This window comes from Canis aureus, chromosome 17 (assembly GCF_053574225.1).
Source record: "Canis aureus isolate CA01 chromosome 17, VMU_Caureus_v.1.0, whole genome shotgun sequence".
In the NCBI taxonomy this organism is placed as follows: domain Eukaryota; kingdom Metazoa; phylum Chordata; class Mammalia; order Carnivora; family Canidae; genus Canis; species Canis aureus.
Genome location: NC_135627.1, coordinates 18,377,145 through 18,398,085, shown reverse-complemented (window position 1 = coordinate 18,398,085; position 20,941 = coordinate 18,377,145). Strand labels below are relative to the sequence as shown.

The window sequence follows — 20,941 nt, the reverse complement described above, 5'->3', positions numbered from 1 at the left end:
TCATGCTCTCTCTCAGTAAAAAAGATACAAACAGGAAAGCAAGTTCAGTAAATGAGTCGTAAAAGAAAAAAGAGAACAAATATGTGCTATGTGGTATGATTTAAGAGGTGGCTTCATATAAAGCAAACAACCTGAAAAGATACCAAAGTAATAGCCTGCCATAGAGTGTGGTAGGAGAAATTAACATGGATAAAATCAATAATAACCCCGTTATGTGATGGTGGACACCCAAAGAATAATAGAAAGCAAGAAAATGTTTAGCATAACCACTTATGCTATTAGATTTGTGAAATTGAGGGCAGCCTGAGTGGCTTAGCAGTTTAGCACCGCCTTCAGCCCAGGGCATGATCCTGGAGACCTGCAATCGAGTCCCACATTGGGCTCCCTGCATGGAGCCTGCTTCTCCCTCTACCTGTGTCTCTGCCTCTCTCTCTCTCTCTCTCTCTCTCTCTGTATCTCTCATGAATAAATTAAAATTCTTTATTTAAATAAATTTTAAAAAAATATTTGTGAAAGTGGGAAGTGCCTTAGGGCTAACTTCAGGCAGAAAAGTAACAAATCAGAGGTCAACCTAATGATACTGTTAGTGTAAAATTAGTGCAACCGCATCACGGACAGTATACTTCTGTTTTTGTGGAGGAAAGAAAGTTCCTGCTTTATTTTGTGATGCACATGTGCATTCTTTGCTGTACTAGATTCTCATGTCATTATCAAAATTTCACTTTGTCTTCGATAGCAGGAACCCTTTGGTTCACCCTATAGAGAATCTGATACCATGTGATATGGACTGAGCTAGGTAAAGAGCCTTTGTTTAAATCACATGCTGAGGTAGAGTCACCTCAACTGATAATGTGCTAATGCTTAATCTGTCAGTATTAACACGAATAGCCTATCGAGAGAGAAGCTCACAACAGAGTCAAGAGTTGTGTCCCATTAATTTCATAGAAGTTGGGATTAGCCAATTCTGTAGATTTTCAGTAGAGTTTTCTTGTATGATCTGCCATTGCAAATTTCATGCTCCATTTCCCCTCATACCAGTGATATAGGACCTCTTTCTCAATACTGAAACTGCCAGGCTTTTCCATGGATTAATGTCCTTACCATGCCATTCCTTGAGCCTGGAGTGAAATTCTATGATTTACTTATGCCAGCTAATGCATATTTGTGTTTCAATTTCCAAACCAAGTGACCCACCTCCGATAAGTAGTTTGCAAATTCCAAGACAAACATCTGTTGCTCCATCTCTCTGCTGTTAAAGCATTTGGTTCGTGATTTGAGTAACCAGCAGAATAGATTGGATTCCAGTTCTCCAAATTACTAATTGTGTGATCTTGAACAAGTCACCAATATAGTTGAGCCTGAATTTCCTTTTGTATCAAATAAGAATAAGAATACTAAACTCATAGGATTTAACAAGGGTAAAATGGTACGATATTTGTAAAGCACCCAGTGCAGTATCTGAATCCACAGAATGCCATGCAGTATTTTATGGTATTGATGCCAATGAATAACTTTAGTGTTTGCTCTATGTCAAGAATTCTTTTCAGTGAATTTTATGTGTAACAACTCATTTACTAGTTACTGTTATCATCTCTGTTGTAAAATATCTACACTGAAGCACCAAAAGACTTAAAAACTTGCCCACCCTCCCATGGCAGAAAATGGAAGAGCTAGAATTTAACCCAAGGGTTGTGTCTCCAAAGTCCACACCTCCTTGCTCCCTACCATGACTGCTACTTGTACTAGTGTTACTCCATCTCCTACTAATATGACTATTCTCACACTGCTTTAGTGCTTATTGCATTGCTTTCTACTTTATTACTTTTATATATTGCCCTACAACTTGCTTAAGAGCTCCTTGAGGGTGATTTATTTATCTTTTCTGGCCATCTAGCATGCCTGGCCAATACTAATGACTCATTAAATATTTACTGAAGTATGAATTAGCAAAGCCCAATAAACAGCACATTTTAAGAATTATAAATGAACTGGAAGACTCTGTCCTGATCTCTACTACTCTACAGACACATTTTATATTTTGAATATATAAATTATAAGAATTGCTAAAATTGATATATTTTGTATGTGTGTATATGTATGTATGTATATCTATGTATACATATTATAAATGTAAAGGCATATATGTATGTATGTATACACAGAGAGAGAGACAGGGAGAGAAGACCTGTTTGTTCTGTCTTTTGATTGTGAATTCTAAATAGAAAATACAACTAGTTTTTACTGCTAAAGTATATTCATGGTCTTATTCCTTTCAGCTTGATCACTTTACTTGGTTTTGGCATGTCTGAAAGCTGTGTCAGAAGAAACAAGCCTCCTGACTACCTAAATGGGATTTTAGTGATATTTTTAAAGCATTAATAACAAACAAGCAGATGATTCTTTCAGGTATTAATTTTCTGCCAACTAACCACATGTTTACAAACATTAAGGCTATTTTTCATATGGTTGCCATATGGTTGACTACAGTAAAAGTAAAAAGGTGAAATGAGAGGAGGAATTTTAAGCTTCTTCTTTTATCATTTTCAAATGCTGTGATGAAAGTTGCAGTAATTCAGTAACAAATAGGAACTTTCCTGTTCTTGTGGAGAATTCTCTAACATATGATCAAAGTAAAGAAAAACAGAATCTTAAAAATAGTTATAATGGTGAAGAATAATTAGTTTGGCCTGAAATATATTTGGCTTAATGAATTACACCATGTCCCATCAATGCTATGTTTCATTTCTATAACTAGAAATGTTTACTACTTCTCATGTGGAAAATTTCTAGTAAATCTTTCCTTTATGAAGCTGACTGAAGATGATGCAAGGAAAAATTTTTCTTAAAGAAGAGCATTTCTCCTCATTAAAAATTAGGGCTAAGTGAATTATTCACTTTAAATAACTTTAGGTATAATTTGGCAATTATGCAATTGAAAATAACAAAACACACACAAAAGAAAATAATAAACACTTTTGAATACCTGCTCTATGGTATGTGTCTTACTATAGAAACTGATCTTATTATTTTGATTATTTGCTTTTAATAATGGCTACCATTTTATGATCTTCATATCTATTAAATTGCAATAAATTATACAATATTCAATTATACAAATAAATTATAGAATATTCATAGTTATATTCATAAATATTGTACTGCAATTGGCAAAGATAACTATTACTTCACATATCATAGATGCACTAGCATAATTTTGAGCTAAAGAATCAAACACAGAGGTGATATTTGTGGTTCCTTAAAAGCTGAAAGAATTAAGATAAGTCAGGATAGTGCTTGTATATGTGGAGGAAGGGTGTTTGTTAATGGTGAGAAGAGTCTTGAAAGGGGCTTCAGATTTGCTGGTGATGTTCTTTCTTTTTTTCTTTTCTTTTCTTTTTTTTTTTTTTTTTTTAAATCTGATAAAGTGTGTCCCACCATGGAACAAATTTCTACAGGACTCAGGTGTGTTCACTTTGTAAAAATTTATTAAGGTCTAACTTTCTTTTTTTTTTTTAAGGTCTAACTTTCTGTAAGTATCCAAGTCAATAAATATTTACATCAATGACAAAGTAAAAGTAGGAAGTGAATGAGAAAAGAGAGGACTTTAGCAAACTATAGAGAATGTAACTAATGTGGTCAAATTCAGTTGAGGATTAAATTTAGATAACCATTAAGAAACAGTTATTAAATTTCATATATAGAAGGTCATTGGTGAATACTAAATTCATAAGGGCATTTTCATAAGAGCATTTGCTATGGAATGGTGGCCATTAAAATCAGACTGCAATATTCTAAAGATGGTTGCATCAAATGGCAGTTTTAGGGAATGCCTCCTTGTTTTTGAAACTTTAGGATCTTTCTTCAAGGTATAATCAATTGTATTGGAGAGACCCCAGAGTTTTACTAAATACTTTATTCTCTTGTAAAACTAACATTGTGTTTAAATCGTTAGAGAAATAGATAACTTTTTCCTGACTTAAATGAAATCACAACAAATGACTATTTCTATCTGGTATAGGCTGTGTGACTGGGAAGTATACAATACAATGCTTTTATATGTTTTGACCCTTATACAGGGACTTAATTATTAATTATTAAAAGTTTTGGGGAAGATTTTTGTATATTCTTAGTAGCTTCATGTACCTATCTACTCATATCTATGACTTGAAATATACATTTGAAAATTTCCTTTATGACTCAGCCTGGGCAAATAAAATGTGCTTTCAGTAGTGATAGCTATAAATCATGCTTAATAGACATTTTCCATTGTGAAAAAATAAGGTGGACTCTTGCATGGGAGCTGTTATTAATCAGTGGCTCAAGCTACTGAAAGCCAGTTTAGGAATGAATCTACTGATTATGAAATCATTATATAGAGTACAGACTATTTAAGGCCTAAGTGGCCTAAGTCACTTCAGCACGTTGATGAGTTTCATTTGCCACATTCCTACTCACTGTGGTTATAATATTTAAATGTTGATGCCATATATGCTTTCTAGATTGCCAAAATGCCTGGTGCTTTATTATTTCTTCATTCTAGGGTGGAAGTACAAATTAGTGACTACAAGTGTGCACTATGCAGTCAGCCCACCTGGGTTTGACCTTGGCCAGTTATTTAATATTCGTGTACTTTTGTTTTCTATTTTTTTTTGTATATCTTTTTATTGGAGTTCAATTTGCCAACATAGAGTATAATACCCAGTGCTCATCCCATCAAGTGCCCCTGTCAGTGCCCATCACCCAGTCACCCCTTCCCCCCCCACCTCCCCTTCCACTCTGCCTTGTTCATTTTCCAGAGTTAGGAGACTCATTTTCTGTCACCCTTTCTGATATTTCCCACTCATTTTCTCTCCTTTCCCCTTTAATCCCTTTTACAATTTTTATATTCCCTGAATGAATGAAACCATATAATGTTTGTCCTTCTCTAAATGACTTACTTCACTCAGCATAATACCCTTCAGTTCTATCTATGTTGAAGCAAATGGTGGGTATTCATCATTTCTAATGGCTGAGTAATATTCCATTGTATATATAGACCACATCTTCTTAAAACATTCCTCTTTCGATGGACACCAAGGCTCCTACCACAGTTTGGTGATTGTGGACATTGCTGCTATAAACATTGGGGTACAGGTGTCCCAGCATTTCACTGAATCTGTATCATTGGGGTAAATCCCCAGCAGTGCAATTTCTGGGTCATAGGGCGGTCCTATTTTTTTTAATTTTTATTTATTTATGATAGTCACAAAGAGAGAGAGAGAGAGAGGCAGAGACACAGGCAGAGAGAGAAGCAGGCTCCATGCACCAGAAGCCCGACGTGGGATTCGATCCCGGGCCTCCAGGATCGCACCCTGGGCCAAAGGCAGGCGCTAAACCGCTGCGCCACCCAGGGATCCCCGGGCAGTCCTATTTTTAACTGTTTGAGGAACCTCCACACAGTTTTCCAGAGTGGCTGCACCAGTTCACATTCCCACCAACAGTGCAAGAGGGTTCCCCTTTCTCCACATCTTCTCCAACATTGGTTGTTTCCTGTCTTGTTAATTTTCCCCATTCTCACTGGTGTGAGGTGGTATCTCACGGTGGTTTTGATTTGTATTTCCCTGATGGCAAGTGATGTGGAGCATTTTCTCATGTGCTTGTTGGCCACGTGTAGGTCTTCTTTGGTGAAATTTCTGTTCATGTCATTTGCCCATTTCGTGATTGGATTGTTTGTTTCCTTGCTGTTGAGTTTAATAAGTTCTTTATGGATCTTGGATACTAGTCCTTTATCTGATAGGTCATTTGCAAATATCTTCTCCCATTCTGTAGGTTGTCTTTTAGTTCTGTTGACTGTTTCTTTTGCTGTGCAGAAGTTTTTTATCTTGATGAAGTCCCAATAGTTCATTTTTGCTTTTGTTTCCCTTGCCTTCATAGATGTATCTTGCAAGAAGTTGCTGTGGTCAAGTTCAAAAAGGGTGTTGCCTGTGTTCTCCTCTAGGATTTTAATGGATTCTTGTCTCCCATTTAGAACTTACAACCATTTTGAGTTTATCTTTGTGTATGGTGTAAGAGAATGGTCTTGTTCCATTCTTCTGCACATGGCTGTCCAATTTTCTCAGCATCATTTATTGAAGAGACTGTCCTTTTTCCAGTGGATGATCTTTCCTGCTTTGTCAAATATTAGTTGACCATAGAACTGATGGCCCATTTCTGAGTTCTATATTCTGTTGCATTGATCTGTGTGTCTGGTTTTGTGCCGGTACCACACTGTCTTGATGATCACAGATTTGTAGTACAACTTGAAATCTGTCATTGTGATGCCCCTGGCTCTGGTTTTCTTTTTCAATATTTCCCTGGCTATTTGGTGTCTTTTTTGATTCCACACAAATCTTAAGATTATTGTTCCAACTCTGAAGAAAGTCCACGGTATTTTGATAGGGATTGCATTGAATGTGTCAATTGCCCTGGGTAGCATAGACATTTTCATAATATTAATTCTTTTAATCCATGAGTATGGAATACTTTTGCATCTCTTTGTGTCTTCCTCAATTTCTTTCAGAGGTGTTCCCTAGTTTTTAGGGTATAGATCCTTTACCTCCTTGGTTAGGCATCTTATGCTGTTAGGTGCAATTGTAAATGGGCTTGACTCCTTAATTTATTTTTCTTCAGTCTCATTGTTAGTGTATAGAATTGCCACTGATGTCTGGGCATTGATTTTGGATCTTGCCACATTGCCAAATTGCTGTATGAGTTCTAGCAATATTGAGGTGGAGTCTTTTGGGTTTTCTGTGTACAGTATCATGTCATCTGCGAAGAGGGAGAGTTTGACTTCTTTGCCAATTTGAATGCCTTTTATTTATTTTTGTTGTCTTATTGCTGAGGTTAGGACTTCTAGTACTATGTTGAATAGCAGTGGTGAGTGCAGACATCCCTGTCATGTTCCTGATCTTATGGGAAAGACTCTCAGTTTTTCCCTGGTGAGAATAATATTTTCTGTGGGCTTTTCATAGATGGAAACTTAAGATGCTGAGGAATGTTACCTCTATCCTTACACTCTGAAGAGCTTTGATCAGGAATGGATGCTGTATTTTGTCAAATGCTTTCTCTGCTCGATTGAGAGAATCATTTGGTTCTTGTTTTTTTCTCTTGTTGATATGATCTATCACGTTGATTGTTTTATGAGTGTTAAACCAGCATGGCATCCCGGGGATAAATCCCACTTGGTCATGGTGAATAATATTCTTAATGTACTGTTGGATTCTCTTGGCTAGTATCTTGTTGAGAATTTTTGCATCTGTGTTCATCAGAGATATTGGTCTATAATTCTCCTTTTTGGTGGGGTCTTTGGTTTTGGAATTAAGGTGATGCTGGATTTAGAAAATGAATTTGGAAGTATTCCGTCCCTTTCTATCTTTCGGGACAGCTTTAGTAGAATAGGTATTATTTCTTCTTTAAACATTTGATAGAATTCCCCTAGGAAGCCATCTGGCCCTGGACTTTTGTGTCTTGGGAGGTTTTTGATGACTGCTTCAATTTCCTCCCTGGTAATTGGCCTGTTCAGGTTTTCTATTTCTCTTGTTCCAGTTTTGATAGTTTGTGGTTTTTCAGAAATGGGTCCATTTCTTCCAGATTGCCTAATTTTGGCCTATAGCTGCTCTATGTTTTTAAAATCATTTGTATTTCCTTGATATTGGTTGTGATCTCTCCTTCTTCATTCAAGATTTTATTGAATCTTTTCTCTTTGTTTTTAATAAGGCTGGCTAATGGTTTATCTATCTCATTAATTCTTTCAAAGAACCAATTCCTGGTTTTGTTGATCTGTTCTACAGTTCTTGTGGTCTCTATTTCATTGAGTTCTGCTCAAATCTGTATTAACTCTCTTCTTCTGCTTGGTGTAGGTTTTATTTGCTGTTTTTTTCTTCAGTTCCTTTAGGTACAAGGTTAGCTTGTGTATTTGAGGGTTTTTTTCCAATTTTTTGAGGAATGCTTGTATTGCAATGTATTTCCCTTTTAGGACTGCTTTTGTTGTATCCCAAAGATTTTGAATGGTGGTATCTTCTTTTTCATTAGTTTCCTTGAATCTTTTTAATTCTTCTCTAATTTCCTGTTGATCCATTCATCTTTTAGCAGGATGCTCTTTAACCTCCACGTGTTTGAATTTCTTCCAAATTTCTTCTTGTGATTGAGGTCAAGTTTCAAAGCATTATGGTCTGAAAATATGCAGGGGACAATCTCAATCTTTTGGTGTCTGTTGAGACCTGATTTGTGATTCTGTATGTGGTCTATTCTGGAGAAAGTTCCATTGCACTTGAGAAGAATGTGTATTCAGTTGCCTTTGGATGCAAAGTTCTGTAAATATCTGTGAAATCCATCTGGTCCAGTGTATCATTTAAAGCTTTTGTTTCTTTGGAGATGTTGTGCTTAGAAGATCTGTCATTTGCAGAAAGTGCCATGTTGAAATCTCTTACTATTAGTGTATTATTATCTAAGTATGTCTTTACTTTGGTTATTAATTGATTGATATACTTGGCAGCTTCCACATTAGCACATGAATATTCATGATTGTTAGGTCCTCTTGTTGGATAGACCCTTTAAGTACAATATAGTATTCCTCTTCATCTCTTACTACAGTCTTTGGGATAAACTTTAATTTATCTGATATGAGGATTGCTACCCCAGCTTTCTTTTGAGGACCATTTGAATGGTAAATTGTTTTCCAACCTTTCAGTTTCATGCTGGAAGTGTTCTTTCTTAGGTCTAAAATGAGTCTCTTGTAGACAACAAATAGATGGGTCTTGCTTTTTTATCCAGTCTGAAACCCTGCGTCTTTCAATGGGATCATTTAGCCCATTCATGTTCAGAGTTACTATTGAAAGATATGAATTTAGTATCATTGTAATGCCTATTCAGTCCCTATTTTTGTGGATTATTTCTTTGGGTTTCCTCTTTCTTTTACAGGGTCCCCCTTAATATTTCTTGCAGAGCTGGTTTGATGGTCACATATTCTTTCAGTTTCTGCCTATCTTGGAAGCTCTTTATCTTGCCTTCTATTCTGAATGAGAGCCTTGCTGGATAAAGTATTCTTGGCTGCATGTTCTTCTCATTCAGTACCCTGAATATATCCTGCCAGCCCTTTCTGGCCTGCCAGGTCTCTGTGGATAGGTCTACTGTTCATCTAATATTTCTCTCCGTATAAGTTAGGGATCTTTTATCTCTTGCTATTTTAAGGATTTTCTCTTTATCTTTGGTTCTTGCAAGTTTCACTATTAAATGTCGAGGTGTTGAATGTTTTTTACTGATTTGGAGGGGGGAACCTCTCTATCTCCTGGATCTGAATGTCTGTTTCCCTCCCCAAATTAGGGAAGTTCTCAGCTATGACTTGTTCAAATATGCTTTCTGGCCCTCTGGCCCTCTCGGCACTCTCTGGAACCCCAATTATATGTAGACTTTTCCTTCTGAGGCTATCATTTATTTCCCTTAACCTTTCCTCATGGTCTTTTAATTTTTTTTTCTCTTTTCTCCTCAGCTTCTTTTCTTGCCATCAACTTGTCATCTATGTCACTCACTCTTTCTTCTACCTCATTAACCCTTGTCGTTAGGTCTTCCAGTTTGGATTGCATTTAATTTAATTGATTTTTAATTTTGGCCTGATTAGATCTAAATTCTGCAGTCATGAAGTCTCTTGATTCCTTTATGCTTTTTTTTTTTTTTTTCCAGAGCCACCAGTAGCTTTATAATTGTGCTCCTGAGTTGGTTTCCAACATCGAATTGTAATCCAAATTCTGTAACTCTGTGGCAGAGAGTACTGTTTTTGATTCTTCCTTTTGTGGGGAGTTATTCCTTCTAGTAATTTTGCTCGCTGCAGAGTGGCTGTATGAGCAGGCTGAATCAAGAATATCAACTACGACCTAAGTAAATTTCACCCTAGATGATTCTGCTGAGATCAGAGACCAGAAATTGAAAAAGAAAGATCAGAACGATATAAAACAAAAGGACCACTAAAGTGAAAAACAAATTTTAAAACAAAGTAGTAAAAAATAAAGGCCAAGAATCCCAAAGAGGAAGAGAAAAAGAAAGAAAGAAAAAAGAAAAAAAAGGAGAAGAAAAAAAGGGGGGTGACTGGGAGATTGTGGTGGTGTTGAAGTTGTAGTGGAGGGAGAATGTAGTCTACCTGAGGGGTTCTCTAGGGTGATCCTCTTGTTTGTGAGTATATTAAGTTTTGTATGTTAGAAGATGCTCAGTCCCAAATTTATATAAACCAGAAATACTTGTAGAAGGCCCCAACATTGACCACCAAAACATAAATGAGATAAAAGAGGTGGGCAGAATGGGAATGAGGCATCTCACAGAATGAATCAGCACGGTATACCGCTTGGTTCTGTGTCATGCTGGTCATGTTTTAGAAGGTATTAACTTCTGTCTTTGTAGAACAAAATGAGGCAGAGAAAACAAAAAACACAGAACAAAAAGACATATCTTGTATATCTCCCAAAATGAAGTTGAGTATGTTGAAGGGAATCTAGAAGTGTGAAATATATATAAGACATGTAATTGTAGAAATATGAAAGTCAGAAAGGAAGAATCTTAAAAATGAAGATGTGGTAAGATATTGTAGTTAAGGTAGAAAAAGAAAAAAAATTGGAAATTTATAGTCTGATATAAAAATGAGTTGTATTTTCCAAAAGAAAGGAAAAAAAAAAAAAAAGAAGGGGTATCCTCTGGTTCTATATACTGTAAATTCCTCAACTTCCCCTGGAGCTTTCCAGTGCTGCTTGGTAGAGAACTTGCTCTTCCTCTGTCCTTCCAGCTGGTCTTCTAGGGGAGGGTCTGCTGTGCTGATTCTCAGGTGTGTGCACCTGGGGGAGCTGCCCCACCCCCCCCCACCAGGTGTTGGGCTCAGGTGAGCTGTTTACCCCGTGAGGCCCCTGTTCCCTGTGGCCCCACCTCCCCCAGGCACAGGGTGACAACAGGAGGAATAACACCACTGGCTGTGGCCAGCTCTCCAGCCCTGCAGTCAGCCCCTGCAATAACTACCACAGCCTCCCAGTCTGCACTGGCCTAGATGCTCCCGGGGTGGCGGGGGCACTGACCTGCACAGCTCGGGGGCACCCAGTGGCAGGAGCATCCTCGTTGTCCTGTGCCCTCCCTGTCTCCGCCTGTCCCGGGGGAAGTGCAGGATCCTGGGCTGTGTCCCTCGGTGCCCTGGGATCCCAGGCCTGTGCTGCTGGAATCATGCTCCCCAGGCCTCAGCTCCGAAGGCAGCAGGGCACACAGCCCCCTCCGCCCAGAGTCCCCGCCTGACCGCCTGGCTTCTCCCCGAGGCCCCACTGGGCACATGCTCCAGCGCTTTACCGAGATCGGCCCTCGGTGTGTGGTGCTCTCCCCGGGTGCGCTTCCTCTGTTAGTGACTCAGGGGGACTGGAGGCTCTACTGCCCCTCCTGCGGTTCTGCCCGATTTCCCTGCTGAGCTCCTTTCCGTCCAGGAAGGATCCAGTGCGGATTTTTTAAAGTTCCTGCTTCCCCGGGTCTGGGCTTTCCTGTGCCAGAGGCTCCCCACACCTGCCTTAGCCCGGCTCCTCGCAGGCTCCTCCCCCACTGGATTCTTTTTTAATTTTTTTTTCCACCTTCGTACCTTGTTAGAAGCAAAGACCCTTCTCTCTGTAGCATTCCAGCTGTTCTCTCTTTAAATCTCAGGTCGAAGTCATAGGTTTTCAGGGTGATTTGAAAGTAATCTAGGTAAGTTGGTGAGGCCAGGTGAGGTGAGGACCCTACTCCTCCGCCATCTTCTCAGCTCCCACCTGTACCTTTGGTTTCTTATCTTCAAACTGGATATAGTATAGTTTTGTGCCTATTAGGTAGGAGTATAATGCCAGAAATTATACAGCTGGATAGTGCCTAGAATTGGAGTGATGTGGAGCGCCTGGGTGGCTTAGTTGATCAAGTACCCAACTCTTGATTTTGGCTCAGGTCATGATCTCAGGGTCATGGAATTGAGTCATGCATCAGGTTCTGTGCTCAGCCAGGAATCTGCTTCTCTATCTCTCCCTCTGCCCCTCCCCCAGCTCTCTCTCTTTCTGTCTCTCTCTCAAATAAATAAATAAATTTTTAAAGATAAGAAGAATTGATGTAAAGATAAAACTGATTCCTTGCTGCTAGGATAGTAGAGCCAGTGCCACCAATCTAGAAAGCAAGGCAATATGCCTTACCCTAGTCATGCATATGTGCATGCTTTGAGCTCAGTCTTAGGCTACTGTGTGTGTGTGTGTGTGTGTGTGTCCCAAAGAAATTCTCACACAGGTACATAAGGGAATGTGTAGCAGAACATTTATTAGAACATTTGCAACAATGGGAACAAATGGAACAAAAATTGAAATACTTGTTTTTGGTGGCAGAAATAGGAGAAATAGTTGCTAGGGGAGTGGATGGGTAAAACACAGCAGGTACACATCAAGAGGTACTTTGCAATGCTTAGGCACAATAAATTCAGTGCATCCATAGCAACATGGACAGAATTTAAAGGTCTAGCGTTGACTGAGAAGAGTTAGAAGCAAAATGAACTCTAGAGCATAACACCATTTTTAAGAATGAACAATACAGGTACAAAAATACACCTTTTGCAGACCTCCCCCCCCCAAAAAAAAAGATATAGATTAAACACATTATAATCTTAACTTTAAGTGGAGGAGGCAGAAAGGACTGATGAAGGGGGAGGTTATAAGGATAAATAGGAATAAATAAATTCACCAGCAATGTAATATCCTGCTGGCTCTGGCAGCCAAAAATTTAGTTAATTCAGTGTACTTGTACATTAATTATTTTGCTGTTAACCTTCACAGAGAATAATGTTGATATTCCATAATCTAATGATTCTGAGCTCATTCCACTATACCTGAGGAATTGAAATTAAGTAAAATTAAATGGAATATGAATCATAAAGCACTTTCCTCATGAAAGACATGATGAGGATTAAATGAGTTAATACTTAAAAATACACTTCCAATATTCCCTGACACAGAAATACTCAATAATGTTTTCTATTCATTCAAGTATATAACTTCCTTGGCTCCAAATGCATTTTAGTTGTGAAGTCAGATATAAAAGAGTGCTCATTTGGAAACATATTTTAACCTTAAATTGCTTGTTTATTTGTTTTGCCATGATGTCAATAAAAAGTTAATGATTACGTATTTATCTTTCCTATTCCTTCTTACATCTTGATTTAAGCAATTCTTCTTTCCTTATAGCTCTGTAAGAATTTCAGATACTCACATGTAATTGTATATGTCTTCAGATGCATTGAAAGAAGAAAAAGACGCATTTGCTTAGAGCATGAGGGATTTTAGCCAACGTCAATGAATCAGAGGGTTTTAATTCACAAGGGTGCAAATTCATTTAGGCCTGTCATATCCTACAAAGGAAAATCATCAACCAGAAAGGGGCAGTGAGGCATGATATTAAACAGCTGAATGTGTCAAAATAATCACTCTGTGGTTATGGAGTCCCATTCAGTACCTATGAGCTTGAACTGTTGCCATTATGTGGGATTTTCATCCCTCTTGATAATTGACTTGTTGTTTTTTTTTTTTTCTAATATAATTATCATGAAGTTTTCTCTGAAATGCAAATTTAAGCTCAATAAGTCTACCAAGTTATAATTCTTGAAATATTTTTTAAGTGTTAAACAAATTTAATTTGTAAAGGAGATTTCCGTATGAGAGGCATGCAGTTTTTGTTGTTGTTTTGTTTTTGTTTTGTTTTTGCTGTTTATTAGTACAAGGTAGAATTGGACATACTTACTGAAGAATATCAGTTTTTTTCCTAATCACCTGAACATCTAAACAGAAATAATTAGACAACTACAGGGTACATTCCTCATATGTGAGAGCCACTGGTTTTTTAAGCCTAGCAGTATGCTTCTAGGAAGGTTAATTTTCAGGTCACTCAGCTGCCCGACATCAGTGGACTGAAAAATTCACTGAATTATTAATAAAGAACAACTTACTTTAATGTTTCCCTTTAGAGTTAGTGAGGAAAAGCAGAGAAAAAAGTAATAAACTTCTATTATGTAATCAAAAACATATATTTGGAGTAATATATGATCAGAAAAGAGATTCGTTGTCAGCTTTCACAGGACTTCATCAAGAGGCTTGAAAATATCTTGTTTTATTTCAGTAAATTAAGAGGGAGACAGACTAATAAATTGCTCCTTAGTGAAGTCTTTCAGTCTGAATACTACAGAAAAGATTTGCAGATAGTCATCAAGACAGGTATATATATTCACTTTTGAATTATATCTATTTGTAAAGTATATTTGCTCCAAAATATTCTTTTACAACTTGGGCATGTTTATTATTTGTTTATGCTGTTAACCTTCAAAATGAAATTGCTGGTTATTTTACTGGCAAAAAAAAATGGTGTATTTGGGCAAAGAAGAGAATTGCAATCTGGGACAAGCAAGCTAAAAGTAAAACCATAGGAAGTCGAAGGAACAAAGAAGAAGGGGAAGTTGGGAGGGCTGTTAAATACAAAAAATCTATTAGAGTAAACTGAAAGTTTGAAGTATAGTGCGTTTTAATTGGCCGAGTTGTGACAGTCTGTCATTGGCTGGGCTGTTGTTGGGAGGGAAAGAAGAAAGCATTCTTCCACCTGCTGGCATAGTAAAGTAGTAACCAAATTAGTATCTTCATGCAAGCTGCCTCTCTTCTTATTGGGTCTGCAGTTGACAAATGGTAGGGGGTATGCACCCCACCCCTGCCAGACTCCTGACTCCATTGTAAATGAAGTTTCCTTTTATTAATTTTCACAATGTTTGATGAATCAAAATTCACCCGCAGTCTAATATCCCACTGGCTCTGGCAGCCAAAAATTTAGTTAATGCAGTGTACTCCTACATTAGTCATTACCCAAACTATTATGGAACTCATAAAAGACTTAGTGCATTTTAAACTGATGCCAGTATTTTTAAAAATGAAATAAAATAACAAAGAAACAATGCATCTCTGCAGAAATTCACCGGTTACTATGAGAGTTTAGATAAGAACAAAATATTGCAATCTAATTACACACAAAATGAATAACTTTGTAACATGTTATAAAAGCTTGAAATTATATCTTTGGAAAGAAGCATTATTCCCCATATTTTAAAGTAACACATTTGCTTTTAATTTTTATCATAGTTATTTTTACCCTTTAAAAATATTTATAATCCTCATATTATGAGTGAAATATGCTCATTTAGAAAAAATGCAATGGTTAAAATTATCAAGGAAAATATTAAAATAACCCATTAATTTAAAAAATGATTTTATGTTTTTATTCCCCTTTTCATCTGTATTTTTAAAATTAAATTAAAATTATACTCTATAAACTTATTTACTATTTCCAAAAAATTATGTAGCATGTAAGATTTCTACAAGTGTGTTTTAAAACATATTATTTCTACAACATAATAATCTATTGTATGAGTATTCCATAATTTAACCATTAACAATACATATTTATAATGTTTTTAGTTTTGTAAACATTTGCATATGAAAAGTTCCAGAGTGGAATTTTCTAGAATAAAGGGCATAACTTTTTTAATTTCTTTTTTTTCTTTAAGATTTTATTTATTTATTCATGAGAGACAGAGAGAACAGGGAGAGGCAGACACAGGCAGAGGGAGAAGCAGGGCTCCATGCAGGGAGCCCAATGTGGAACTTGATCCCAGGTCTCCAGGATCAGGCCCGGGGCTGAAGGCTGCGCTAAACTGCTGAGCCACCTGGGCTGCCCCACCTTTTTAAATCTCTTAATGCTATTAGCACAGTCTTCTATCTGAAGTGTATAAATTTGCCAGTCCATATGAATATCTCTTTGAACACATGCTTGCTGGCATTATTTTAAATTTTTATTGTTTTCATTTGTAGTTCTATAATTCCTATTGAAATTCAGTATTTCTGTCAAATATTTACTAGTTATAACTGTTGCTTTTTAAAATTTTCTCTTACCATCATTTTGTATTCTTTATTCTTCAGAGGCTATTTTTATTCTAATTAATTTGAATGAAGTCCCCTATATTTTTTAAGCATCTGATCACTTTTTTTAAAAGATTTTATTTATTTATTCATGAGACAGAGAGAGAGAGGCAGAAACATAGGCAGAGGGAGAAGCAGGCTCCATGCAGGAAGCCCGATGTGGGACTCGATCCTGAAACTCCAGGATCACGCCCTGAGCCAAAGGCAGACACTCAACTGCTGAGCCATCTAGGCATCCCATGAATCCCCTATATTAATGATGTTACCTTTTTGTTACATTTATAGAATATATGTCTTTAATCTTTTTGCCTTTTATTTTAACAATATTTTTCACCTTTATGAATTTACCTTTTGTTTAATTATATTAAATGATCTTTCAGTTAATCTTGATTGCTTGTACACTTAGAAAATCTTCCCTCGGGGATGCCTGGTGGCTCTCTCTCTCTCTTTTTCTCTCTCTCTTCTTGTACATATATATACACACATATACATGTATATTTTATCCTTCATTTTTTCTAGATACAATTGTGGTATATAGTATGAGATACAACATCTAAGATTTCGTCCAAATATTTATTTATTATGTATTATTTTTTACTCACTGATTTAAATTTTAAGGCAAGTACAGTATACATGAAACTTAATATAGGTTAATATAGGTTCATTCATATACTATATTTTAAAATGATCTTTCAAATGTTCTAACAATAATGCTTTATAGTTGTACTAACTGAAGCTTTGGAGTATGTATTAATATACTGTTGAGCCAGCTCCACTGGCTCATCACTACTTTTGTACTACCTCTTCTTTTTCTGATTTTAATTTTCTTTTCCTATTCTTTCTCCTCTTTGCCCTCTACCTGTCTCTCTCCTCCTGCTCCACTTTTTCCTTTCCTCACTCTCTTTGTGCTCCTCTTCCTTTTCCCTCATCCTTCTTTTCCTTATTCCTCTTTTTCCTACTTTGTTTTTAACTTTCGTTTGTTAGTTTTTGACTTATTAATGGGCCTTCAGCACTGGCATTATTTCCTTTGAAATAAATGTGTGTGTGTGTGTGTGTGTATGTGTATAAATAGACATTCCATTATTCTATGGAGGATAAAAGCAGATATGAGATTTACCTAAAATATCCCACATATTATACTGTTTTTGTAACTCATCAGTTCCTGCACACATAAAGAAAGATACACAAGTGAAAATCAGTGTTTATAATGAGCACTGTACACAGTACTAAATATTCCTTCAACTTGAAAAGAGGGATAGAAAAATAGTCTGTTATAATTAAGCAATTGAGAAATGCCCTTTTTTGACAGATACTCATTTTTCTTGCTCAGTCTCTGTTTTGAGCTGCCAAATACATCAGTTAAAAAAAATCTCATCTTCAGTAACAGTGCATCAGCATGTTCTGATAATTTTTCCAAATCACATTACCAGATAATAACTGTGCTTTGAACTTTGATTTGGCTATTCATTTATTCACTCATTGCACAAATATTTACTGAATACCTTTTGAATACCTTTCAGATACCTAGGATATAGTCCCCATTTTCCTTGGGATAGTATTCAAGTAGGGGTGGGATGAGGTAGGGATGGACCAGCCACATGTAATAGATACATGTATAATAAGATCAATACTAACTGTAGTGAGCATTGTTATAGAAATAACACAGATATGTATAAGAGATAAAGTCACTGTGTCATGCTATTTTAGATAAAGTAATAATGAAACACCTTGCTGGTTGACATTTGATTTGTAACCATTTGACTTTACAGAGACATCAAATTTCCCCAAAGTAGAGATGGAGACCAGGGACTGTTCAACCAAGCCTTATGGTGCTGGAAGTGGCTTTGAGTTTATTGAAATAGGGACTGAAATCACATTTCAGTACATTGCATTATAGTGCTTTATTTTTTCAACTAACAGAATATTTTTCCAACTTTATTGAGATATAATTGACATATATTATGTAAGTGTACAGTGTAAAGATTTGATGTGTGTATAATATGAAATGATTGCCATAATGTTAATTAACACATCCATCAACTTTTGTGGTGAGAACTTTTAAAATCTACTCTCTTAACAACTTTCAAATATGCAATAGAGTATTGTTAACTATAGTCACCATGCTGTGCGTTACATTCCCAGAACATGTTCATCTTATAACTGGAAGTATATACCCTCTGACCATCTTCAGCTATTCCCTCCACCCACTACTGTTATTGGCAGCCACCAATTTGTTCCCTGTTTCTATGAGTTTGGTTTATCCTAGGGTCCATATTTGACTTATATTTCAGGTTTATTTTAAAGCACCTTTACCCACTTTCCAAGTGTCCTGTTGATAATTTAACAATTTTTTGCTGAAGACTCTTTTCTGCAAGTACTATGAGTATAATGTTTACTAGTATTAGAAAATGTGTGATAAACCTCCCCAAACTCTTTGATGAACTTATATATCTCAGCCATTGAGAAATTTAGACACGATCATAGTTTTAAACCTCTTTTGTTTGAACTTATTAAAATATGTATCAGCCCCAAGACCCTGTTTCTTTGTCCCAAGTTCTTTACATTTATAGAAATTGCTGTAGGCACATGTGTAATATGATTGTGGTAGCAGTGTTTGTTGTCTCTGGAACAATAGAGCCCGGATGCTTGCTTATGTGATCAGAACGCATTTGCGTAAAGGTATTAGCAAATATGATTATGTAAAGCAGCGATAATTATAAATTGCTTATATAACATTTCTGACATTCAGGACATACCCCTACAGTTTCTTTTAACCTTCACGGTGAAACAGTCAGGTAGGTGAAGCAGAGATATTACAGATGAGGTAATTGAAGCTAAATGAATATAGTGTAGGCACTGGCTTTGCTATTTATTAAAAAGCAGAACTATGACTGAGGGGAAAAAACAGCCTCCAAAGTTTAGTACAAATTCTGTGAAACAGAAAGCAAAATGCAATTACTTAAAGTTGTAGCATACTTACTAGAAACAGTTTGAAAATAAAAATTAGTATATATGGCATCTATGCCTGGTTTTGCCACTTAGATTAGTTATATGTCACTGGGAAAGACACATTACATCCACAGGCCTCAGAATTTTTCATCTGTAAATGAAGAAGAAATGGACTTCATTCCATTCTTTATTTATTCAACTGACACTTGATTTTGTGCTAGGTACAGTCCTCATCACCATAAAACTAGTATAGAAGACAGGCTGATTAAAATGAAATGTTATCGGTATATTGAAAGAGATGTGCACCAAGATGCTATAATAATTTGTGGGTGGATGTAATCTGGACTCATTCATTCATTCACTCAAAAATATTATGGACTGCTTTTTTATATTCTGAGAATTGTTCAGATGCTGAAAATGTAATAAAAAGTAAGAATTAGTGAAGAGGAAGTAATAAGAGACTGGAACAGGACGTATCAGGCAGAAAAAGACAGTACAAAAGCAAGCTGGTAGGAGGTGAGATTGGAAAAGGAGGTAAGAGTCCCTCCTAGGTAGGGCCCTTTCTTGCTATGGTGAGTAGTAGATACTTCATCTAAAATCCTTGAGGAACTGAGAATGGCAAGGCTAGATCTACATGATGAATCACCCTGCAACATTGTGAATACTGGATTAGAGGAGCCAATCTAGAAGACTGCCTGAAGGTACTACTCACCTCATTTCTTTGGAAGACAATGTGGCAATATCCATAGAGTTGGAAAATCCTCATTCTCTTAAACCAGTTGCTTCCATTTCCAGGGAATAAATCTCCCACTATATTCAAGAGTGTTAAGGGGATTCAGGACTATTTGAAAGAGAAAAACATTAAAGCGAAGTATTTTAGAATTCTACACTTCTAGTTATTTAAATAATGAAATATCCATACTATTTAGGGATGAAAAGAATATTGTGGATACATATACATTGAAGTGTAATATACAAGAAGCTGTATTGTTGAGTGAAAAAAAAGTAAGAAGCAGCAAAAGCATTTATAATGAGATGATGTACAGTTAGCTGCATTGTGCCAGCTTACAAAGAATGAATGGACTAAGAAAATCTTATCAAGGAGACTTAAAATAGATAAACAGAAAAATGGCAAAAGAAAATTTGAAGTTAACATAAAATTGAGTTTTTGAATGGAAGAATTGATAGATGATCTTAGAGTTTACTGAGATGCTAGTCAAGATAGGACTGAAAAATATTTTATGAGATTTAGTAATAAGGAGGCCATAGGTAGTTTTGATAATTGTTCCAATAATTTAGGCCAGTAGAGTTCCTGGTTTTTCATTCTTTCAGCAACTTAAAGAAGAGGTAAGCTTCTTGTTGAAATTCTTTTAAGCACAAACATATCCATCAGTTGCACCATATGGTGTGAATATAAAGTAGGCTTTATTGAAGGAAGATTTCAAGCATAGAGCACATCATCCCCTGGGCTTTCATCCCACAGAGCAGTATGCTCAGGTTGGTACAGTTGAAATAATCAAATTATTGGTACGGTTGAAAGGACCCAAATGTCCATCAATTGATGAATGGATCAAGAAGATGTGGTATAGGGACACCTGGGTGTCTCAGTGGTTAGGTGTCTGCCTTTGGCTTAGGGCATAATTCTAGTCTGGGGATCAAGTCCTACATCTCATGAGAGATGATATTGAGTCTCCTAAGAGACACACACAGAGAGGCAGAGACACAGGCAGAGGGAGAAGCAGGCTCCACGCAGGGAGCCCAATGTGGGGCTCGATCTCAGGACTCCAGGAACATACCCTGGGGCAAAGGCAGGTGCAAAACCACTGAGTAACCCTGGTGTCCTAATAAGTAAATAAATGTAAAAAAAAAAAAAAAGATGTGGTACACACACACTGTGGAATATTACTCAACCATCAAAAAGAATGAAATCTTCCCATTTGCAATGATGTTGATGAAGCTACAGTGTATTATACTAACTGAAATAATTCAGTCAGAGAAAA

At 36.6% G+C, this 20,941-nt stretch overlaps 1 protein-coding gene across 6 annotated transcripts in view; it reads left to right on the top strand.

The window, feature by feature from the left end:
• GPC5 (glypican 5) overlaps positions 1 to 20,941 on the top strand; it is a 1,330,718-nt gene that overhangs the window by 488,687 nt on the left and 821,090 nt on the right. The window contains exons 7-8 of one of the 6 annotated variants that reach the window (XR_013355589.1): positions 2,277 to 2,406; positions 3,426 to 3,491. The exons of 4 other annotated variants lie outside the window; for them this stretch is intronic. Coding sequence is in view for 1 of the 2 variants with exons in the window: in XM_077855191.1 (XP_077711317.1) it covers positions 2,277 to 2,309 (33 nt within the window). In the remaining variant the exon portion in view is untranslated. Of the gene's footprint in view, positions 1 to 2,276; positions 2,852 to 3,425; positions 3,492 to 20,941 lie in introns of those variants that run through there. One more of the 6 variants, XM_077855191.1, reaches the window with a different exon arrangement.